The sequence below is a fragment of the Callithrix jacchus genome, chromosome 11, assembly GCF_049354715.1.
Source record: "Callithrix jacchus isolate 240 chromosome 11, calJac240_pri, whole genome shotgun sequence".
Lineage (NCBI taxonomy): Eukaryota > Metazoa > Chordata > Mammalia > Primates > Cebidae > Callithrix > Callithrix jacchus.
In genome coordinates, this window is record NC_133512.1 from 95,873,942 (window position 1) to 95,899,299 (window position 25,358).

A 25,358-nucleotide genomic window follows, 5' to 3' on the forward strand; every position below is an offset into this window, starting at 1 on the left:
TATAGGCATGAGCCACTGTACCTGACTGAGAAAATTTCATCTTTTGTTGGTCGTGGCTGTTACCAGTCTCTGTGTATTTTTTATATGAATAAAGTCATCTCAAGTGAAGTGCTAGTTATTTGAAGAGAAGAGAAACTCTTTTTTCTTGAGAATCATATAATCAGGTTTTTGCAAACTTGTTTTAGTTAATTATAGTTAGCTAATTATAATTCATTTATAATTAAACATTTTTTCCTGCTGTTCAGGTTGTCATAGTTTGGCTCATGGGAGCTGGTTGTCAGCTGGCTTCTGAGTTCTTTTAAATAACATCTCAAAACCTTTTAGAACTTAGTGCTCTTTGGCAACAGTTTTATTTTTAAGGTCCATTTAAATTTCTCCCTGCCTCAAGGTATAAAATCAGTTATTCTCTAAGGACTTCTAGTTTTTTAGTGGGCAGTAGTATTATCGACAAAAATCTAGGCTCAAGGGATGCATATCACATTGTTTCTGTTGAGAATTAGTTATGTGAGTCCACTTTAGTCATATACTAGTACAGTCATGAACTGCATGACAACAGATCACATATATGACAGTGGTCCCATAAGATTATAACGGAGCTGAGAAATTTCTGTCACCTCATTATATCATGGCTGTCATGATGTCATAGCTGTCGTGATGTAATAGCACAGCCTAGTGCATTACTTACATTTGTTGTGATGTTGGTATAAAGAAACCTAGTGTATTCTCAATTATATGTATTATACAAAAGAATACTACATACAGTCTTGCACAGTGCATACCTCTTGATAGTAAGTGACCGTGTTGCTGGTTTATGTATTTACTATACTATACTTTTTATCATTATTTTGGAGTGTACTCCTTTTAAGAAAAAAGCTGTAAAACAGCTTCAGGCAGAAACTTCAGGAGCTATACCAGAAAAAGGCATTGTTATCATATGAAATGACAGCTCCTTGTGTGTTATTGTCCCTGAAGACCTTTCAGTAGGACAAAATGTGGAGGTGAAAAGATAGTGATAGTGAGAATCCTGACGTTGTGTAGGCCTGGGCTAAGTTTAAAAAGCAAAAAACAAACCCCACAAAGCCTCTAAAACCCAATGGCTTGTAGGATAAGGGTGTAGAGGGAGAGTTTGTTTTTTTTTTTTGTATAGCTGTACAGTGTGTGAGTGTTTTAAGCTGTGTTATTACAAAAGAGTCAAAAAGTTTTTGAAAAGTTTATAAAGTAAAAATGTTACAGTAAGCTAAGGTTTATTACTGAACAAAGAAAAACAGTATTTTAAAAATTTCATGTAGCCTAAGTGTACAGTGTTTATAAAGTCTATATTAGTGTACAGTAATGTTGGAGGCCTTTACATTTACTCGGTGACTCACCTAGAGCAACTTCTAGTCCCACAGGTACCATTCATGGTAAGTGCTGTATATAGGTCTACCATTTTTTGTGTTTTTACTTAGTATTCTTACCATTGTTTCTATGTTTACATATGTTTAGATACACAAATACTTAACCACTGTGTTATAGTTGCCTACAGTATCCAGTATAGTAACATGCTGTACAGGTTGGTAGCCTAGAGTACTAGGCTGTACTGAATAACTTAGGTTTTTAGTAGGCTATACCATCTAGGTTTGTGTGACAGTGACAAAATCGCCTAATACTGCATTTCTCAGAAGACATCCCTGTTCTGAGAGGACTGTAATTACATAGATATATACACACACTTGCAAATGTGAGTTCACATTGATATATTCAGTTACTTTTAGCATAAATTTTTAAAAATAGACTTTATTTTTCAGAGAAGTTTTAGGTTAGTAGCAAAATTGTGAGGAAGGTCCTGAAATTACCCATAAATCCCCTTCCCCACCACATGCATAGCCCTTTTCATTATCAACATCCTATACCAGAGTGGTACATTTGTCAAAATTTTAAACCTACGTTAACACATTATTATCATCCACAGTTCATAGCTCACATAAGCGTTCACTCTTGGTCTACATTCTGTGGGGTTTGGACAAATGTATAATGACATTATCTGTCATTATAGTATCATAGTCACTGCACTAAAAATTCTCTGTGCTCCACCTGTGAATCCCTCCCTTCTTGCTAACCTCTGGCAACCACTGTTCTTTTTACTGTCTCCATAGTTTTGTCTTTTCCAGGATGTCAAATAGTTGGAACCATACAGAATAGCCTTTCAGACTGGCTTCTTTTCACTTACTAATATGCATTTAGTAAGTTTCCTCCATGTCTGTTCATGTCTTGATAGTGCATTTCTTTTGAGTGCTGAATAATATTGCATTGTTTGGATGTACCACAGTTTATCCATTTACCTACTGACAGAATTCCTATTTGCTTCCTGGTTTTGGCAGTTAAGAGTAAAGCTGCTATAAACATCTGTGTGCAGTTTTTGTGTGGATGTAAGTTTTTAACCCATGGGTAAATACCAAGCAGCATGATTGCTGGATTTTATGGTAAGAGTATGTTTAGTTTTGTAAGGAACCACGAAGTTATCTTCTAAGATGGCTGTGCATTTTGCATTCTCACTAGAAACTTCTGTTGCTCTATGTACTTGCTGGCATTTGGTGGTGTCAGTGTTCCAGACTTTGGCGATTCTAATAGGTGTATAGTGATATCTCATTGTTTTAATTTTCGTTTCCCTGATGACATATAATGAGGAACATCTGTTCAGATGCTTATCTGCCATCTGTATATCTTTATTGGTGAGGTGTCTGTATTCCCCATGCTTTTTTCTTTTTTTTTTTTTGGAGACAGTTTTGCTTGTTGCCCAGGCTGGAGTGCAATGGTGTGATCTTGGGCCACTGCAACCTTTACCTCCCAGGTTCAAATGATTCTCTAGTCTCAGCCTCTTGAGTAGCTGGATTACAGGCATCTGCCACCATGCCCAGCTAATTTTTTGTATTTTTAGTAGAGATGGGGTTTCACCATGTTGGTCAGGCAGGTCTCAAACTCCTGACCTCAGATGATCCACCTGCCTCAGCCTCCCAAAGTGCTGGGATTACAGGAGTGAGCCACTGTGCCTGGCCTTCCCTATGCTTTCATCTCCTGAAGGAGATTATAGAGAATTGGTATAATTTCTTTCTTAAATGTTTGGTAGAATTCAGCAGTGAACCAAACTGGGTATGTTTACTATTGGAAGTTTATTAATTTTTTATTCAATTTGTTTAATAGGTATAGACCTATTCAGATTGTTTATTTCTTCTCATGTGAGCTTGAGCAGAGTTGTGTCTTTTAAGTAATTGGTCCATTTCTTCTAGGTTATCAAATTTGTGGGCATAGAGTTGTTAATAGTATTTCTTGATTATTTAAGATTCCGTGGGATTTGTAGTGATGTCTCATTTTTCCTTTCTGATACTACTGATTGTAGATTTTTCCCTGCTTTCTAAAACAGTAGACACTTTAATAGCATGGCTTTGAACTGTGTGTGTGGCTACTGATGCATGGATTTTTTTCAGTAACTATATTGGAAATTTTATTTGGAGATTTCTGACAATTTGAAAAAATGTGTAAGTAGCCTGGAAATGTAAAAATTAAGCAAAAGGTATGCATGAATACATAAAGTATATGTAGATACTTGTCTGTTTGACTGTTTACTACCATAAAATACAGATCTATTATTACTGAAAGTTAAAATGTATCAAAACTTAGCGCACACAGACTGTGTATGGTACCATTGGCCATTGAGAGAAATGTAAACAAAGGTAAAGATGTATTAAAAAACTGAATAAAATTTACTATAGTGGATACTGTATTACTACTATAATAATTCTGTGGCCACCTCCTGTTGCTATTGCAGTGAGCTCAAGTGTTACAAGTATCTGATTAAAACTCCATGGAATACCAGTCATCTTTGAGCAGTTTGTCTCTCCAATAAATAGGGTATCTTGGTAGAAAGTGATCTCTGGTGCATCTCATGTATCTTTCATCATGTTTAGTGCAATGCTATAAATTGTACGTAACACCACTGGATGCATATGAAGTGCCACTAATGTGCTTGAAGTGTTCCCCACAAGAAGCAAAGCCATGACATACCAGAAAAAGTTGAATTGCTTGATGTGTACGGTAGTTGGATGTGTGTAACTGAGGTGGCCCACTATTTCAGACAGACCAGTCCTGTAAATAGGTGACATAAACGTATGGTATCAATAAACATATTATGGTCAAAAATGTAATTTCTCTTCCTTATAATTTTCTTTTCTCTAGCCTACTTTATTGTAAATATATAGTATGTGACACAAACATATGTTAATCTACTGTTTGTTGTTGCTAAGGCTTCCAGTCAACAGTAAGCTCTTAGTAGTTAAGTTTTCAAGGAGTCAAAGGTTACACAGATTTTTGACTGTGTGGTGGAAGGGTAGGAGCCCCTAACCGCCTCATTGTTCAAGGGTCGACTGTCTATGTGTTAAATGCCAAAAATTTTCCTTTAAGCACTGCTTTCACTGCATCTCACACATTTTCTTCTGATTTTCATTTGGTTTAAAATATTTTTCAGTTTCTCTTGAGATTTCTTCTTTGACCTATGTGTTATTTAGAAGTGTATTTTTAAATGTCTCAGTATTTTGGGATTTTAAGCTTTCTTTTTGTTACCGATTTCTAGTTTGATTCTCATGTGGTCTAAGAGCAGAGATTATATGATTTCTGTTTTTAAAAATCTGTTAAGGTATGTTTTATGGCTCAGACTGTGGTCAACCTTGTAAATGTCCTATGTGGATGAGAAACGTGTGTATTCTGCTGTTGTTGATGAAGTAGTCTTTAGATGTCAGTTATATCCAGTTGATTAATGATGTCAGATTCAACTATGTCTTTGCTGATTTTCTGCCTGCCAGATCTTTTTCTGAGAGGGGTGTTAAAGTTTCCAGCTATAATAGTGGATTCATTTCTTACTCCCTGCGATTGTCTCATTTTTTGCTTCACATACTTTGATGTTCTGTTTAGAATAACGTGGTACATTTGTCACAGTTTGTAAACCTACATTAACACACTCATGGTAAGTATTGTTATGTCTTGAGAGTTAACCTCTTTATCATAATATAATGCCCTTCTTTATTCTTGATAACTTTGACATGTGTTTTGTCTGAAATTAATATAGCTACTCCTGCTTTCTTTTGATTATTGTTAGTTTGGAATATCTTTATCCATTTATTTCTTATCTATATGTATCTTTATATGATATTTAAAGTGGGGTTTTTGTAGACAATATGTAGTTGGGTTTTCTTTTTAAAATATCTATTCTAGGCTGGTGCAGTGGCTAACACCTGGAATCCTGGCACTTTAGGATGCTGAGGCGGATGGATGGATCACCTGAGGTCAGGAGTTCAAGACCACCCTCACTAATATGGGAAATCCTGTCTCTACTAAAAATAGAAAAATTAGCTGGCCTGTGGTGGCAGGCACCTGTAATTCCAGCTACTCAGGAGGCTGAGGCATGAGAATTGCTTGAATCCGGGAGGTGGAAGTTGCAGGGAGCCGAGGTCACACCATTGCACTTCAGCCTGGATGACAGAGCAGACTCTGTCTTAAAAAGAAAAAAAAAAAAAAACAAAACTATAATAGTTTCTTTTAATTGGTACATTTAGACCATTGGTATTCAAAGTGATTCTTTTTTATTTTTAGAGACAGAGTCTCACTGTATCACCCAGGCTGGAGTGCAGTGGTTCACTGTAATCTTGAACTCTTGGGCTCAAGCCATCCTCATACCTCAGCCTCCCAAGTAGCTGAGACTACCAGTGCTCAGCCTCCCAAGTAGCTGGGACTATTGGCATCACTCCTGGCTAATTAAAAAATAATTTTTTTGGAGAGATGAGATCTCTCTTTGTTGCCCAGGCTGGTCTTGAAATGCAGGCTTCAACCTCCCAAAGTGCTGGGATTATAGGCATGAGCCACCATGCCCAGCCTCAAAGTGATTCTTGATATAATGGAATGGATATCTACCATATCTGTTAACTATTTTCTATTTGTTGTCCTTGTTATTTATTCCTATTTTTGTCTTCCGCTGTTTTTGTGCCTTTTGTGGTTTTAATGGAGCATTTTATATGATTCCGATTTCTCCCCTTTCTTAGCACAGCTCTTTTCTTTTTCTTTTTTGAGTTGTTGCCTTACAGTTTGTAATATATGTTTACAATGAATCCAAGTCTACTTTCAAATAACACTATACAGTAGTGTCCCTCTTTAACTGTGGTTTTGCTTTTCGCAGTTTCAGTTACCTTCTGATAAGCACGGTTTGAAAATATAATATGGAAAATTCCAGAAATCAACAATTCATAAATTTTAAGTAGTATGCTGTTTTGATTGAATAGCATAATGAAATATTCCGCCTTCCAGCCTGAGATGTGAATCATCTCTTGTTCCAGTACATTCATTCTTTATATGCTACCTGCCCATTAGTTACTTAGTAGCTATCTTAGTATGATTGAAAAAGCATACTGTATATATTGGTTTCAGGCATCCACATGGGGTCTTGGAATATATTCCCTGTGGATGAGACGGCACCATTGTAATTTTCACTTGTAATGTGAGTACTTTTTTTTTTTTTTTTGAGACGGAGTTTCACTCTTGTTACCCAGGCTGGAGTGCAATGGCGCGATCTCGGCTCACCGCAACCGCCGCCTCCTGGGTTCAGGCAATTCTTCTGCCTCAGCCTCCTGCGTAGCTGGGATTACAGGCATGCGCCACCATGCCCAGCTAATTTTTTGTATCTTTAGTAGAGACGGGGTTTCACCATGTTGACCAGGATGGTCTCGATCTCTTGACCTCATGATCCACCTGCCTCGACTTCCCAAAGTGCTGGGATTACAGGCTTGAGCCACCGCGCCCGGCCGAGTACTTTATAAGAACAAAATAATCCTAATTCCTCTGTCCCATTTTATTGTTGCTGTCAGTTATTTCACTTATACATAAGCAATCACAATTGAATACATTGTTGCAGATATTATTTTGAACAAACTTACCTGTTAGATCAGTTAACAGTAAGAAAAAAGGTTTTTAAAAAATTTTATCTTCACTTACCCTGTCGGAGCTGCCCTTCCTTTCTTTTATAGATCTAAGTTTTTGACCTATACCATTTTTATTCTTTCTAAAGGACTTTTAACATCTCTTGCAGGGCAGGCCACCTGACAACAAATTCTTTAATTTTTATTTGAGAAAGCCTTCACTTTTGAAGGATAATTTGTCAGGGTATAGAATTCCAGGTTGATGTTTTCTTTCTCTCAGCATGTAATATATTTTGTTCCCTCTCTTCTTGCTTGCATGTTTTCTGAGTTGATATAATTGTTGCCTTAGGTATTTTTTTCCCTCTGAATTCTTTAAGGATTTTATAGTATTCCGTGGTTTGAATATGATGTGACCAGTGTAGTTTTTTTGGGTGTTTATCCTTTTTGATGTTCTTTGTCATTTGGTTTCTGAGATTAATTTGAGGACTATTTCTTGTTGTTTCTTTCTTTTTTCTCTTTTTGGTATTTCCATTACATGTTACCTCTTTGTAGTTTTCTGTATTAAATATTGTTTTTTTTTTTTTCCCCCCTTTTTCTCTTTGCTTTTCAGGTTTGGAGGTTTCTATGGAAATATCTTCAAGAAATGAGATAGATTGTTTACTCAGCTGTGTCAGGTCTACTAATAGGCCCATTAAAAGCATTAATCATTTCTGTTAGGGTTTTAAAAAATCTCTATCATTTTAATTTCTAGAATTTTCGGTTCTCAACTTTCATTGCCCATGTCTTCTTGGATGGTGTCTACTTTATTCATTAGACTTTTTAGCATATTAATCATAGTTGCTTTAAATTCTTCATCTGATAATTTCAACTTCCCTCCCATATTCGAGTCTACTTCTGATGGTCTATCTCTTCAAACTGTTTTAACTGTGTTTTTGCTTTTTAGTATACCTTGTAATTTTTCCTTGATAGTCAATGTAATGCACTGGGAAAAGACAACAGCTTTACTAATGTGGTGGGAAGGTATAGGAGGAGGGGGAAATCTCAGTTTTTGATTCTTTCTCCCTGACCTGCCCTTAGGTGGGACAGAATGGCCTAGACAGAAATAATTCTCTTAGGCTAGTGGAACTGGCTGGAGTTTCTCTTCTGGTAGGTCAGTTAGGTTCTAGTTGTTTCTCCTGAAGGCAGGCCTTGTTAAGCGAATGCTCTGGTGTATTTAGAAATGGTTCCTTTCCCCCTCCTGCTATTGAAAGCAAGAAGGGATTTTTCTGTGAAATTCACTGTGAGAAACTGTTAGAGCTTCTAGAGGTAACACACAAAAGTGTGGGGTCCCTCTGGAGTTTTTAATCTTCCAGTCTTGTCCAGACTGATCCTCCAGTGTTTTGTCAATTACAATTCAGGTTTTTGTACCCATGGAGATTTGTACCCACAGGTTTCTGCTCAGGTAAGCTGTGATTTTTGTCTATCCCTCCAATTCTGAGGGTACCTGTTTGCCCTGTTACTTTATTGACCTTATGGATCTAGCAAGAGTTGTTGATTTTTCAGTTTAGCTTTTTACATGTATCAACTATGTTTATAGTCCATTTCTTTTATAATTGGTAAGCCAGTTTTATAATTAGTGGACTGGATTATAATTAATGGTTAACAACAATGAAGTTAATATCTATCCCTTAGTGTAAATATGTCTCAATATTGTTATTAAAATAATAAAACGATTGAATTTAATATCAAGATTACCATTTGTGACTAACCTTCAAGGGATTTCCACTACTGACAATCTGTCAAACTGCCGTGAGTTACGTGTCAGAATCTTAGATTATCTACTGGTCTAGTTATTTGTTAATTTTTAGCGCCTGCTTGTGTAATGACTGTTGGTTCTTATTTAGTGGTGGCTTTCAGCTATTAGTGTTTGACATAGACAGATAAGATAGGGATCTTTTGCTTTGTCAGTACACTTGATGAGACAGGTGGTAACACAAAGCCATACATGTGTTACTTCAACTCCTTTTGGTTATTTGCATATGGCTTAAATATACAAGTTTGTATAAACCTACATGTCTGTCTTTACAAGAATAGACATTTTAGTGATATTATATTAAAAAGTGGACACCCCAAATTATTGTTTGTAATAGTAATTGATAACAGGTTATGGTGACATTTGGCACAAAGAAAAAGCCTGGATTCTTGTTATATTAATTGGCCTAATGATTTAATTTTACCTGTTATTTCTTATCTTTTTTTTTGATATGAAAGTTTGTTATTGACTCTTCTTTTTCTGAATTATCAGGTTTTTCTTTGGATATTTTTCACTAACTTTAGTATATTATTTAAAATTATATATTGTTTTGGTAGAGATTGTTGACAACGTCAAATAGCTCTGGCACTCTCCCTTCTGGAGATGTGGTGTAATTACACATCTCCAGGCCTTCTTGAGGGGCCCGTGTGATTGAGTTGTATCCAGTGAATTGTGGATGGAAATCATATTGGTCACTTCTGGATTGGAGCAAAACCCTCTTGAGCTTTTTTCTTTTGAAGGTAGTGACTGCTTCGACAGTTTGGATGAAGAGATGGTGGAGCAAAGGCACCTGTATGTCTTGGATTAACCACAACATAATTTTCAAACCGAAGTTTAAAATGAAAATTTTAGCTTCTTATTGCCATGTAACAAATCATTTCAGAACCAATGGCTTAAAACAGTAAACATATCTCATGATCTTGTGGGTCAGGAATTTAGGTCAGGCTTGGCTGGACAGTTCTTCTGCTCTGCTGGCATCAGAGTCGTTTGTTGCTATTCAGGTGACATCTGGGCTGGTCTAGAGGATCCAAGACAGTTTCATTGGTTGATTTTTTTTTTTAAAAGGCCTAAATAAAGTTAAATTTCAGAAAAAGATCAATATTGGCAGAAATAACTGTTATAAAGATGTAATTTGTTGGTTTTGTTTTAGTTTCTTTAATTAATTGCAAAAAACTCCATTAAAAACATTTAAAAGTTATAGAAAAACCAAAGGAAATATTGATAATAACTAAATAAAACATCTAGAGAACAGTTGACATCTAACAGTTAATAGTTTTTTTCATTTTTCATTTATTAGCAGTATGTCTTGCTTAAACAATTACTATTTAAATTAATGCCCATATGTTTTTTGGCTTTTGATAAGTATTGGACTCTTAAACTTTTTGAATTTGCATTAAAAATCACATTAGATATTATAACAGTAATATATATTTTTAGAAATTTATGGAACTGTGGACAAGTATAAAGAGTGTAAGTCACCTGTAAAAGTGTTAACTCCCAGAGAAAATTAGTGCTTTTTTTGTATATTTACTTTTAGTTGCTTACATTGTTCTGTGAAAGCAGCAACTAATTAATAATATTATATTATAATAATCACTGTCAATATTTTAAGTAGCTTAGTGAATAAAGATAGGTTGAATAAATATAAATAGTTTGCTTTTTCTTTTCTTTTTTTTTTAGTGATGGAATTTCACCATTTGGTCAGGCTGGTCTCGAACTCCTGACCTCAGGTGATCCTCCCACGTTGGCCTCCCAAAGTGTTGGGATTACAGGCGTGAGCCAGCTCTCCCAGCAATAATTTGCTTTTTCTAATATAGTGCTAATGTTTTAGCTTTGCAACACAATTTGGATGACATTGGATATACTAGATTCAATGAGATACATCCAGAAAGCATGACTGTCAGGAAGCAGACTTCTTTAGACTACTGTCATTCAAAAGAAGGAAAGGACATGGTTACACTATTTCTTTTATATGTTTTCTTCTGTAGTTTTAGTAGGAAGCAAGCATGTTGCCATTCTCTGAAGGTAAAGGAAGTTGGTTATTCTATTTAATACCTGATTAGGCTGGGCATGGTGGCTCATGACTAATTCTAGCACTTTAGGAGGCTGAGGTGGGAGGAAAACTTGAGGCCAGGAATTTGAGGCCAGCCTGGGCAACACAATGAGTCCCTGTCTTTACCAAAACAAAACAAACAAACAAAAAAATTAGCCAGGCATGATTGCATGTGCCTTGTAGTCCTGGCTAGTGGGGAGGCTGAGGTGAGAAGATACCTTGAGCCCAGGAGTTTGAGGTTATGATGAGCTATCATTGTGCCATTATTGTACTCTATCCTGGGTGACAGAGCATGACCCCCAGCTCTTTAAAAAAAAAAAAAAAAAGTTGATTAAAGCATAAGAGGGAGGCAGGCATATTTTTTGGATAGCTAGTTGATAATGAATGTCAGTGTTTACTTGCATAGTGAATATGAATTCATTTTAAATATATTATTCTCTGTGCTTTTTGTAAATCTTCGTTTCTCTATGTAAGATTTACCTGCTTGCTTTGTATTATATAATTAACATTAATTAAACAATTATCTAATGTCATTCAGATTTTGTGATAGCTCAGGTTTGTAAAAACAGATACAGTGCCTGTTTTCATAGAGCACATAGTCAAATTGGGGGTGTAGTCTCCTGTGAATGGCACATACAGAATGGGGGTTCTTAAACTTTTCGGTGCCATCATCCCATTTGGTAGCATGGAAAAAGAGTGTGGACTCTTTTTCAAATAATGTTTTTAAATGAATAAAATAAAAAGAAATCAAAATAGGATTACAAAGATAAAACAGTTGTATTGAAATAAAAATAAGCCAAATTTGTAATTTTGTAACATTTTTCTAATACACACTTGAATTATAAAATCTAGCAGGGAGTTTAATAACTATTACAATTTTAAAGTAGTGATAAGGGTGAATGATATTTTGAGATATCTGTAACAACTGCATGTGATAAGAAAATATCTGATTTCTGTTGGTGACAAAAACTTAGGTATCCACTAATACCACTATGCTTGTTGCTTACTTTCTTAATATTTTCTTAGAATCCTAAATTTTGAAGGTGAGTAAAAATTAGAGGTTAGTAAAAATAAAGAATTTCTTCTTCTAAAATGCTAGAACCTTTAGTAAGTAACCTTTAAAAATCCATTGAAAAAATTGGGTGCTTTGAAAGAATATAGTAATGTATTGATAAGGGAGTTCATAATTGACCTCTAAAATATTTTTGACATCTTACATTATGCTATTAATATTAATAGAGTTTGTTCAGTATATTTGTAGACTACGTATAGTCCTTTCAAGGAAGTATTTAACCTTTGAGGGAAATACTTTTATAATTGTTCAAAATCAAAATGCTTTATTTTTGTGAACTTGACTGTGAGATAAATGTCCTCTCCACTTCATAATTTTTTCAACAGTGCTTAAAAAGAAAAACTTTGTATTTTTAGTTATCATCTCATAGTCTTTATATTCAGTAAATCATCCTGCAGTAACATGGTTCTAGTAAGACTATTAATAATTAAGTCTTTTATAATAATTATACTACTAAAGATAATATAAATAATATATTTATATTATTGATATAAAGATAATATAAATATTAATTTAAAAATATAAAGAGAAATTCTCTTTAATATTAATTTATTTATAAAACTTGTGGCATGCTACAATTTGATGCCATGCCTGGCAGTGGAAGTAGTGAAAAGAGTATGTCAGACTTCAGGGTTATACAATCTGATTTTGGATCACAGTTTTGTTTCCTATTAGCTTTGTGATCTTGAGCCTGTAGTTAACTTTTAGACTTTAGTTTCCTTATCTTTTAAATGAACAAAATATGCCAGATATTATTCTTTTTTAAAAGAGAAGACTTGAGAGAGAACTATTAGGCACACTTAATTTATTCTTTTAGTTTTAGCTGGGCTTCTGATACCTTTCTGAAACCTTCTGAGCTATATTCTCCACCTCTTCCCCTTAACTCCCATCATACCATGTGCTTACCAGCATCATGTCTATTACTGTGTCCTATTTTTATTTTCAGTCTTTCATCTAGATCCATTAAAGGTAGGGATCTTGAGTCTATCCTTGTAACGACCGCTATTTGAATACAAATTACAGTAAGCAGTTCTTACTTAAAATTTTGTTTGGTAAATAATCATTCTAAAATAATGATACATTAACTCTGGAGCACAGAGTCAGGAGGGGCTAAATAAATGGTCTCTTTATTCCCATTACTTCTCATAATGTAATTTAATAATTCATGATCTGGCATCAAGAGTTAGAAGTCGTCTAGTAGGTGAGGTGGACAAATAAATACATAGAATATAGTGTGTGAATGTAGATAGATATCAGCAGACTAATAGCAGCCACATCGCTACACTTAAGACATTGAGTTAAGTGCTTTTCATGCATCCTTTTTTTCTTTTTAATCATAAAGACAGTTTTTATACTAGGTGGTATTGTCTGTCTTCTAAATGATGAGCAAAATAAAATTGAGATGAAGTTAAATAACTTGGCAAAGGTCACATTGCTAGCATATGGCGGAGCTAGAATACAAACTCAGAACCATTAGATTCCAAGCCTTTGATTTTAACTAATATAGCAGACAGCTTTTGCTATTAAACTTTCTCATGTCTTAGAACCAATTTATTTAGGATAAATTAGAGTCATTGGAGGTGGGAAAGTAAAGGTTTAAAAGGGGTATCTTATGAAAGGATTTAAAGGAAGGAGTTGGCTCTAATTTATCTTTGTGTCCCCAGAGATATGCCTGGCACATAGATGATGCTGTTTAATGAAGTGCACAATCTCTTCAAGTTCTCTTAGGAATTTCCTTACATGTCATTACGTTTTCTTTTTTATTGTTGTTGTTGAGACAGGGTCTTGCTTTGTTGCCGAGGCTAGAGTGCAGTGGCATGATCTCACTGCAACCTCTGCCTCCCAGGCTCAAGTGATCCTTCCACTTCAGCCTCCCAAATAGCTGGGTCTCCTGGTGTGTGCCACCAAGGCTGGCTTAGTTATTTTGGTTTGCCATGTTGCCCAGGCTGGTTTTGAACTTCTGGGCTCAAGTGATCCGCCTGCCTCCCAAAGACTGGGATTACAGGCTTGTGCCACTACACCAGGTCAATGATTAGGTTCTTTAGTATAGTTAGCACTGTACATGTGCCACCTAGTGGTTAGACGTTAGTCATAGAGAGTGACTGCAGATGAAATCACCTCACCTGTCCTTATCCCAGGGTTGTAGTGGTCCCCACCTTTCTGACTTGGGTGCATTTTTGAACCAAGTGCCATTGCCTATATTTTAGGTCAGGTTCAAAGTAAGGGGAAAGATACATTGGGGATTTTATATTTAGGAAAAATACCACACTGAATTTTTAAAAATGCAATGTAATATTTTAAATGTCAGCTCTAGTTTCCAGTTTGACTTGCAGGCAGTTTGAGCTAATTGAACCTCATGAAAGTGGTGGAGAAGCCAAACCTGGATTATTTTATTGGCTGAATGGCCAGCTTCTTTCTTTAGGCAAAGCATAGGATAGTATTCAAGAGTGCATTTTAAATAATAAACTAGAGATAACTAAGTACTGGCATCAGGAGTATTTCCGCAGATATCACTGGGTTATATAGTCATTTCATCAGGAACATCCCTGGATGACCTCTCGGGTTGGATCCCTGGTTGACATCATCTTTATCCAGAGCAGTCCGTTTTACATTCTGCTGCCAGACTTTGTCAGTTGTTTGAAGACTAGGATTAGGAGAAGAGAGAGACGGAAACACTAAATTGTCCTGCCTTGACTTTGACAGATAGTAAGATCTAACATGTTTTACCAAATGAAGAGTGACAGTTAAAGACAGGTTCTATCACATATTTAGGGATACCTTTTTTATTGTTTGTTTCTGTTTTGTGACCGGAATTACAGCTACCCTAAGAAGCAGTCATAGATTTCCTCCTTATCTGTTAAAGAACACAAGACAAAAACAAAATCTAAACCAAAAATAAAACCAGAACTCATCACTCCCTACTGTTTAGCAAATCCAGTTAGAATCATGCGCAGAGCCAGTAATAACAGTAGCTAGAGGAGAAAAGAGAACAGGATGAACTCTGAAAGGCTGTCTTCTTTGTGGGATAAGATCTGGTCCTGATCCTGTTTCTTTAAAAAAAAAAAAACAAAAAAAAAAAAACAAAAAAAAAAACTATAGTCTGAATCTGTTTTTTTTTTTTTTCTCTTTGAAATGCAGGAAACATAACTTTAAAAGATTACCTACAAACCTACCGACCGACCAGTAACGTTAACATTTATCTTTTCCATTTTCTCCAGGCTCTAATTAGAGGGAGACAGACACTGTCCTACTTGTTTTTTCTTAGTTGTAAGCAATAAAACTCCCCTAAAAATAATTCAAGTGCTATGTCTTTTCTTTTGTGGGGGCAAAAATAAGGAAAAAGCTGAGACTGTTACATACTCTGCAGGGAGAAGGAAGTTTTTGACTAGAGGTCATGTATGGTGGATAGCAGCATAGTAAAAGGAAACAGACAGGTCATGCTCTATTGGAGGTAGCATAGTTTGGGAGTGGGGATAAATGAATGTGGCTCCAGGAAGAAGAGTGTTTCCAGGGTAATGTAATGATTTGTGACCCTGGTCCATTTGACTCATTGTCTGTGAGTTTCTGGGACACTATTCTTAATCCTCCTTTTTAGGTTTGTCACTTATTTTTTCTCTTTCCCATTCTTGTTACCCAGTAGTAAGAATGGTATAAAATGGATATATCACAAAATGTTTTCTGGGTCTCTCTGAGTAGAAATGAAATGCTTTCATAAAGGTATTTTATATATATGATAATTTTATAGTACTTTGAATATAATAGGCAGGCAGAGAGAGTCTCTAGCAGAATTGTATTCCTTTCTATCTTTGGCTGTAGAAGTACTAGAGAGAGACAACACAGGATACCCTTTGGCTCATTCCAGATACTTTCCCTAGAGCTGCAGGCTTTGTAGGCACAGTCTGCATTCCAAATTATTGTAGGTCATAGCTGTATCAAATATTTTAATACAGCATAAAAAGGGTTGATTTTCAAACTCCATTATCACTGTCTCATGGCCTGATCACCAAAGCCACTTTTAAGTTTTTGTTATGGCAGTTTTTCATTCTTAATCCCAGTTTTCTGGGTTAATTAGGGCATGAGTTAAACTGCTGTAACAGAGATCCCAAAATATAGCTGTGGCTTAAATAAAACAAATTGATCTTTCTCTCATGTAATATTTCTGTGGGTCGAGAAGTGTAGGCTGATGAGTTGTCTTTTGCTCCATATTATTGTTTGTTGACCCTGTTGACCCAGGTTTCTTCTGTCTTGTCTCTCTGCCATCCCCTGGATCATTCCCCCTCATTGGCAGCATTGCAGCTGGGTTGCTGCCATGTCCATTCCAGTCTTCAGGAAAGGGGACTGTAATTTAGTTAAGAGTAGGTCAATTCTGGCCGGGCACAATGGCTCACGCCTGTAATCCTAACACTTTGGAAGGTCCAGGCAGGTAGATCACAAGGTCAGGAGTTTGAGACCAGCCTGGCCAAGATGGTGAAATTCCTGTCTCTACTAAAAGCTACCAAAAAAAATTAGCCGGGAGTGATGGAAGGCATCTGTAATTCCAGCTGCTCAGGAGGCTGAGGCAGGAGAATTGCTTGAACCTGGGAGGCGGAGGTTGCAGTGAACTGAGATTGCGCCACTGCCCTCCAGCCTGAGCAACAGAACAAGACACTGGCTTCAAAAAAAAAAATGCAGGTCACTTCCTTTTAGATGATGAAGTTGCACTGTTGCTTCTGGTCATATTTTCTTGGTAAGAACTTGCCATGGTTTGCTGCAAAGAGGATTGGGGAATAAAGTCTCTAGCTGGACAGTATGTGCCCTACTAAAACTTGAAAAGTATAGAGGATGAAGAGTATGGATTTTGTACTTTGTCTATTTTCTTTCTTTTGAGATAGAGTCTTGCTCTGTTGCCCAGGCTGGAGTGCAGTGACATGATCTTGGCTCACTGTAACCTCTGCTTCCCGAGTTCAAGCGATTCTCCTGCCTCAGCCTCCTGAGTAGCTGGGATTACAGGCCCCTGCCACCACACCCAGCTAAGTTTTGTATTTTTAGTAGAGACGGTGTTTCACCATGTTGGCCAGGCTGGTCTAGAACTCCTGATCTCAGGTGATCTGCCTGCCTTGGCCTCCCAAAATGCTGCAATTACAGGCGAGAGCCACTGCGCCCGGCCCCTTTATCTGTTTTCTACAGGTTTATGTGCCTTGTTCAACTTTAGAATTCTTCACCTATTCTTGATCTGAATACCCTTTTTTTGGTGGTGGGGCAGGGAGGAATTCAGATTGTATTCATTTTCTCTCATCTGTGACATTCATTTTGTTCATGAGGTCATTTGTCCTATAGAAATGTAAATTTTCATTTTATGATTCCTTTTGAATACAGTCTTACATATATGTAGATTTGATTCTAGATATGTTATTAATTTTATCTCTAGGGATAGACAGGACACCTTTTGATAGACCACAAAAGCCCTTAATTTAAGGTCAGCTTTTCTATTTCAATTTTTTTAAAAAGAAAAGAAACATGTTATTTTAAGTATGAAAACTAAAACCATCTGTTTCATGCCTCATTATCATTAATTTTATGATTTGATAGATTTTACAACTATTTGTAGTTTTTTCAGTGGGAACTATGCAGGAATAGTTATTCAAATTGTTCGTTTTTCGAAATGCTTTTCTAAAATTTATTTTGAATCTAGAAGATAGTTTTTTTTATTTTAAAAAAGGGAAGTCAGATTGAAGTGCTTAATCTGAGTGATAAGAGATAAAGTTTTGTGTGAAATTTAGTGTTGAAGCTGCTAAATATGTCTCGTATAGTTAAAATATGGTGTGGAATTCAGGGGGGAAGGTAGTGCTAGAGATGTTGACTTACAAATCATTTAAGTCCAGAGGAGGTTGTTGAAATGTGGATAACAAATACGTTCTTCAAAGAGGAGCTTATAGGCTGGGTGCAGTGGCTCATGCCTATATTCCTGGCACTTTGGGAGGGCAAGGTAGGAGGATGACTTTAGGGCGGGAGTTTGAGACCAGCCTGGGCAACATAGTGAGACCCCATCTGTACAAAAAATGAAAAAAAGTGTGGCGGCATGTGCCTGTAGTCCCAGCTGCTTGTGAGGCTGAGGCAGGAGGCTGGCTTAAACCCAAGAATCTGAATGATCATACCACTGCACTCCAGCATGGGTGACAGAATGAGTCTTTTTCTTAAAAACAAAAACAACCAACCAACCCCAGGAGCAGATAAACGATGTACCTATATTTAGAGGTTTAAAGGAAATCAGCTGATGAGACAGATATTAGACCATTATATCTACCTGCTTATAAAAGATAGAACATTTCACTAAGGAAGAAGTTGTCTTGGTGTGAAATGAAGTTTTAGGATGTTTGAAGAAAGCTTGTGAATGGTGCCTGGATTGTTAGTTCTTTTGCCGTTCATTGGTAGTGTTGACAAGAATAATTGTTATAGTAGGAGGCTGGTTACAGTTAGAAAGGGTTAGTTGAAGGGGAAGGTAATAGAGCTCAGTCACTTTAATGTGCCATCTCATGAATTTGGTGGTAAGAGGGAAGTCAGAGAAGAGGAACTTGAAAGGACTTTAAGATTTTTTTGTTTGTGGTTAGTTATACAGAAAGGTCTAAATAAATTTCAAGTTAGAAAAGAAGGAGCCAGCATGGAATTGCATCACGATCACTGGTAGGGAGATGTAATGTCCCTTCATTCTAGTAATAGAGCATGACCTTCAGAGTGGACATACAATTTTCATTAAACGAGAAGAATGATGTTAGGGGTAGTGGTGTGTGGAAATCCTCCCAGCTGTTGGATTGCCTCCTGAGAAAGTACATATAAGGTGTTTGGAGTTGGAATCAAGGAGAATGGATAAAGGCAATAGAGTAAACGTTTGTACTTTTCAAATATTTTGCTTTTAGAAAGGCTAATAATTAGGATACATAATGAGTATTATAAATAATTTTATAAAGTGTGAAACAATTTTTAATGAGTCACTTTGAAATACATTTGTTCTGTAGACCAATTGCTATAATCCTAAATTAAAGATTCTTTTTTGACTGGATGCAGTGGCTCATGCCTGTATTCCCAGCACTTTGGGAGGCTGAGGTGGGTGGATCATCTGAGGTCAGGAGTTCAAGACCAGCCCAGCCAATGTGGTGAAACCCAGTCTCTACTAAAAATACAAAAATTATCTGAGCATGTTGGCAGGTTCCTATAGTCCTAGCTACTTGGGAGGCTGAGACAGGAGAATTGCTTGAACCTGGGAGGTGGAGGTTGCAGTGAGTTGAGATCATGCCATTGCATTCCAGCCTGGGTGACAGAGTGAGACTCCATCAAAAAGAGAAAAAAAATTCTTTGTTGTTGTTGTTGAGGTAGTATCTGGATGTGTCACCCAGGCTGGAGTGCAGTGGTATGATCACAGCTCACTGTAGCCTCAACTGCAGGGAACTGATTGATTCTCCCACCTCAGCCTCCTGAATACCTTTGACTACACGTGTGCCACAATGCTTGGCTAGTGTTTTTGTAGAGATAGGGTGTCACCATGTTGCCCAGGCTGTCTCGAACTACTGGCAATACACCTGCCTCAGCCTCCTAAGGTGCTGGGATTACATGTGTGAGACACCACACTTGGCCAAAAATAAGATTTTTTTTTTTTTTTTTTGAGACAGGGTCTGGCTTTGTCACCCAGGCCTGAGTGCAGTGGCAAGATCCCAGCTCACTGCAGCCTCCACCTCCAGGGTTCAAGGCATATCCTTCCTTCTCAACCTCCCGAGTAGCTGAGACTATAGGTACTCACCACCATGCCTGGCTAATTTTCATATTTTTTGTTAAGACGAGTTTTTACCACGTTGCCCAGGCTGGTCTCAAACTCCTGAGCTCAAGGGATTTGCCTACCTTGGCCTCTCAAAATGCTGGGTTTACAGGCATGAGCCACCATGCCTGGCTAAGATTCTTACCAGTTATTACTAGGATGAAACTTCTCAGAGTCAGCTATAATTTGGGCACAAGGAAAAGTATACCATGCTTCACATTATTTTGATGATAATTTTTCAGTAGAGAATAAAGATGCATGATAGCACTAATTATGTGCATAAACTTTTTTTATATTAGTGAAGTATTGTCATTTGTTGTTTCTATTTACATTATGACTTGTGCTTTATGGATGAATTCACCAGTGATTAATATAAATAGAAAAATGACTCTTTGTATTCTCTTGTTTACTGTTAAGCAGAAATCAAAGAACAATCTGCAGAAGAGGATGCTGAAGCAGAAGTGGATAACAGCAAACAGCTAATTCCAACTCTTCAGCGATCTGTGTCTGAGGAATCGGCAAACTCCCTGGTCTCTGTTGGTGTAGAAGCCAAAATCAGGTTAGAGAATGAATGCAGCTGGATTGGATCTTAGAGGAAAAAAGTGGTGAATTGACTGTAGAGAAAATTCATGGAGTATGAGTTTAGGATGAAAATCTGGGTGGAATTTAATGATTTAGTAGCTAAATTTGAAGCTGATACCTCTGTGTGTAATTGGGATGAGTACTTCTGTGGGCTTAGGCAATTTGTAGAACAGGACAGTACACTAGGGCTTTACTCTAGTTGTCTCAGGCCAGTACAGAATATTACCAATGTGCTGTTCCTGGCAGAAGACATAAATGTGAACATTTAGCATGAGGAATAATTTTTGATACTTATCTATAAACTTAAGTTTATATTTTTGTCCTTTACCTTCTCCCTATTCATTAATAAAAGAAACACAGGACATTATAACCTATCTTTTTTTCTTTTTTCTCCCTCCACTCCCCACTCCCTTTTTTTAGGTAGAAACTCCACTGTATTGCTCAGGCTGGTCTCAAACTTGGGCTCAGGGGATTCTCCCACTTTGGCTTCCCAAAGTGCTGGGATTACAGGCTTGAGCCACTATACTGGGCCTGTAACCTATCATTGTATAATTCAGCTTTGAAATTTTAAGAGTATTTCGACCTTATTTGAAAGACATGAATATAATAATGAAATTATCTATCAGTTGAGAACTCTCTTCCCCCTCCCTCCTTTCCTGCCTTTTCTCCCTTCCCTCCCTCCCTCCCTCCCTCCCTCCCTCCCTCCCTTCCTTTTCTTCCTCCCTTCCTTTATTCCTCCCTCCTTCCGCTCCATCCCTTTCCTCTCCTTTCCCTCCATCCCTCCTCCATCCTTCCTCCCTTTGTTTCCTTCCACCTTGCGCCCTTCCCTTTTCTTCCATTCCTTTATTTTTTATTTTTTGAGGCAGGGTCTTACTCTGTTAAACCAGACTGAAGTGCAGTGGTGCGATCACAGCTCACTGCAGCCTCAACCTCCGAGGCTTAGGTGATCCTCGCACCTCAGCCTCCTAAGTAGCTGGTACTACAGATGTATGCCACTATACTTGGCTAATGTTTGAGTTTTTTTTTTTTTTTTGTAGAAATTGGGTCTCTTTATGTTATCCAGGATGGTCTGCAACTTCTGGGTTCAAGCAGTCCTCCTGCCTCAGCCTCCCTAGGTTGTGGGATTACAAGCATGCACCATTGCACCTGGCTTCTCTCATCTTCTTGAAGCATTTTCTTTCTTTTACTTTTGGGTCATCACTCCTCATTTTGTGTTTTACAAGTTGCTGTGGAGACTCTACATACTGTAATTTTGGAATCCTTAAGGATAAGTCCTCAGATACCTTATCTTACTTTTTTGTCTCTGTTCACTTCCTGGGAAAGAAAACTCATTCATTCTGATAGCTGTAACCTCTGTTTGTGTCTTTAAGAGTCACCTGTTCACTTCCATTGTTATTCTGTACCTGAACTCCAGACTTTTATATCCAACTGTCTGCTTGACATCTCCATTTGGAAGTATACTAGGCACCTCACCCTTACCATGTCCAGTACCACGCTTGATTCTGCCTCCACCTCTGCTCAGAATTTGCTTCTTCCCAAGATTTCCTCATTTCAATAAGTAATGCCAGCATTCCGCTTAGTTGTTTAGTCCAGAAACTTTGGAGTTAATCTTTGATTTCTGTCTTTTCTCATACCTTACAGCTCAACCTGATAACCGAAACAATGTGTTAACTTGCCTACCATTTTGGCCACTGTTATCCTTTGGAAGTTGTAGTAGCCTTTTAACCAGTCTTTCTGCTTCTCTTTACCTTTCCCTAGTCCAATTTGTTTATAGTACAGTTGCAAAAATTATTGTAGTAATGATAATCAGGTTTCCACTCTCTTTCATGACTATTATATTTAAATTAAATACTTAAGTTCTATTTATAACGTTAAGTACTTACCGTGTCTGCAAGCTGTGATCTCTTCCTGACTGCCTCTCTCAGTCGTCTGTCACTCATTGTGCTCTCACCACACTGGCCTTACTCTCTCACATGTGCTGATGTGGTTTCTGTCCGAGAACTTTGGTACTTTCTCTGCTGCTCTCCTGACTTCCTCCCAGAGAGGCCACCTTACTGATAATACTAGTCTCCTCCGAAGGGTCACATGCAGCTTTGTCTCAGTAAGCTCAGGAAAAAGAACATACAGTGTGAATCAAGGTAAAGAATTCACTGGTGTTTGTTATACTGTAGTCCTCTCCTCCCCCCCCTCCTCCTCCTCCTCCCCCTCCCCCCTCCCCCCTCCTCCCCCTCCCCCTCCTCCTCCTCCTCCTCCTCCTCCATTTTCTGGGAGGTTTGAACATTTTCAAAATAAAGGTGTAGGATGGAAAAGAAAGAAAGCTCCCACCATATTTTACATAGTAACCTGCTTTATTTTTCTTTGGAGCACTTATTATTTTCTAACAGTTCATTTGACCGTCATGTGAACTCTGAACGCAGGCACTGTGTTTGCCGGTTTTGTTCACTGCACTGTCCCCTGCACCAGATAGTCCCTGACAGAGATTAGGTGCTGTGCATGTGTGTATATATGTATTTTTACGAATAATGAAGTCTAGTTGATGGAGAAGAATTTAAAGTTTTGCTTAAATTTTCGTAGTTTGATACTACCATAAACTTCACTTTTTACTATGTTTTCTATAGAAGTTAGAAATGGTAACGCATATGTGGAGTTGAGAGGTACAGAATACAGAATATTTGCTAGTTTACAGCAAGCGTCTGAGAGCCATCTGAGAGTATTCTGTGCCTCTATCCTCTAGGCCTATTTCGGGAACCCATTGCAGTTCTTAACCTCCTTGCTTGATTCTTCTGCAGATCTTAAGGACAGAGTATGCCTGACTGACTTATCTTTTTGTCCTCTGTGACTTAGCTTTTCGTCCACTGTCACTGTTAGTCCTCACCTAATACATGTACAAAGAATGAAAGTTAAAAGCTACTCATGAATATATGATAATTTCGTTTGTAATAATCATGGCCTATCAGTAGAAAAGAATAGGTCACTCAGTAATTGGCTGTCCATTTAAAAAATGTAGGTAGATTGATGTTCCGTACCACATGGAAGAGTAAATGAGGAAGATTAAGAAGCAGTGCCATTGTTATTTATTTATCCTGGGCTGTACCACCACTACCACTGTTATTTTCATGTACACTGTGAGAGAGCCAGCATACTGTAAATACACACCTGGTGGTTATTCCAAGCTCTACAACTTTTTGACCTTTATTTATTCATCTTTATCAATCTGTCCAACAGTTTCCTTAAAATAGAATGAACAGATTGAATTTAATGAATTTCAATGGTACAGTATATAAAATGTTCTAAATGAATCTATAATCACCCTATTATAATTAATAGGATTTTAGCAATATTGCTAGATATAAAATCAAAGTGCAAAAATCATATGTATTTATATATGTCAGGAACAGAGTTAAATGGTGTTTTTTTTGTTTGTTTTTGGTTTTGTTTTGAAACAGAGTCTCTCTTTGTCACCAGGCTGGAGTGCAGTGGCACGATCCGGCTCCCTGCAACCCCTGACTCCCGGGTTCAAGTGAATCTTCTGCCTCAGCCTCCCAATTAGCTGGGATTACAGGCACGCACCACCACATCCAGCTAATTTTTGTATATATATATTTTTTTTTTTGAGAGACGGGATTTCATCATGTTGGCCAAGATGGTCTTGATTTCCTGACCTCATGACCCACCCACCTCGGCCTCCCAAAGTGCTGGGATTACAGGCATGAGCCACCATGCCCGGCCGGTATTTTTTAGAATATTATTTTCCAATAATATAAAATAATATCACGTGACTAGGTTTATGTGCAAAAATGTAGAACTTTTATAGAGAAAATTACTAAACTTTTTGGAAAGATATTAAGGAACAAAGACATAATAGAAATATATTCACATTTTAGGGGATTCAGTATTTTAAAGATATTCTTTCCCGATTGATCTATAGGTTCAAGAAAATTCTAATAAACATTTCTACAGTAAATTTCACAAGCTGATTTTATACGTTTATATGAATATGCAAAAGACAGGATAAGCCAAAGGGCCCATGAAGAAGAGGGAAGGATTGCTTTATTTGATACTGAGACTTCTCATAACATGGTAATAAATTAAGTCAGTGCTGTATTACCCACAGAAACAGATAGACCAGTGTAACAGAATAGGGAACCCAGATACAGATATATGAGTAATGTGGACAGGTTATTTATAACAAAGGGGCATCACAAATTTAAGGATGTCTCTTTCAACAATTGTGCTGGAACAATTAGATATACTTAAAAAAAAAAGTAGACCTAATTTATTCACCTTAACTCCGGTTAATTTATAGACTTGCGTGTGAGAAGCAAGTTAATAAAAGAAGTTAAGGTAGAGGGATTTCTTCATTGCTTTGGGGGTAAGGAAAGACTTTTTAAAATTAAATGGAAAGCACTAATTATAGAAAAGGGTTGATTGGCCAGGCACAGTGGCTCATGCCTGTAATCCTAGCACTTTAGGAGGATGAGGCAGGAGGATTTCTTGAGCCCAGGAGTTCGAGACCAGCCTGTCTTGAACATGACAAAACCCCATCTCTACAAAAAATACAGGAATTAGTGAGGCATGGTGGTGCTACTTGGGAGGCTGAGGTGGGAAGATCACTTGAGCCCAGGAGATTGAGGCTGCAATAAGCCTTGATCCTGCCACTGCACTCCAGCCTGGGCGACAAGAGAGAAACGGCATCAAAGCAAAAACAAAAAAAACTCATGCCTGTAATCCCAGCACTTTGGGGAGGAGGCCAAGGCAGATGGATCACCCGAGGTCGGGAGTTTGAGACTAGCTTGACCAACATGGAGAAACCTGTTTCTACTAAAAATACAAAATTAACTGGACGTGGTGGCACATGTCTGTAATGCCAGCTACTCGGGAGGCTGAGGCAGGAGACTCACTTGAATCTGGGAGACAGGGGTTGCGGTGACCCAAGATCACGCCATTGCACTCTAGCCTGGGCAACAAGAGCAAAACTTTGTCTTCAAAAAAACAAAAAACAAAAACAAAACGATGGATAAATACCACTATATTTAAATTTAAAACTTTGCATAAAAAATACCAAAAATGTGAGTAAAAAGATAAATGACAGAAAAGGGAAAAATATTTTTAAAGCATATAACCGACAAAGAACT

At 37.4% G+C, this 25,358-nt stretch overlaps 1 protein-coding gene across 50 annotated transcripts in view; it reads left to right on the forward strand.

Moving 5' to 3' along the window:
• The window catches only part of KMT2C (lysine methyltransferase 2C), a 300,852-nt gene that overhangs the window by 77,425 nt on the left and 198,069 nt on the right, over positions 1-25,358 (forward strand). For 30 of the 50 annotated variants that reach the window (XM_078343416.1, XM_078343417.1, XM_035254316.3 and 27 more), the window contains one exon: positions 20,059-20,200. Coding sequence is in view for 43 of the 50 variants with exons in the window: in XM_035254316.3 (XP_035110207.3) it covers positions 20,059-20,200 (142 nt within the window). In the remaining 7 variants the exon portion in view is untranslated. The remainder of the gene's footprint in view (positions 1-20,058; positions 20,201-25,358) is intronic. The other 20 variants (XM_078343415.1, XM_035254317.3, XM_078343389.1 and 17 more) reach the window with 1 other exon arrangement.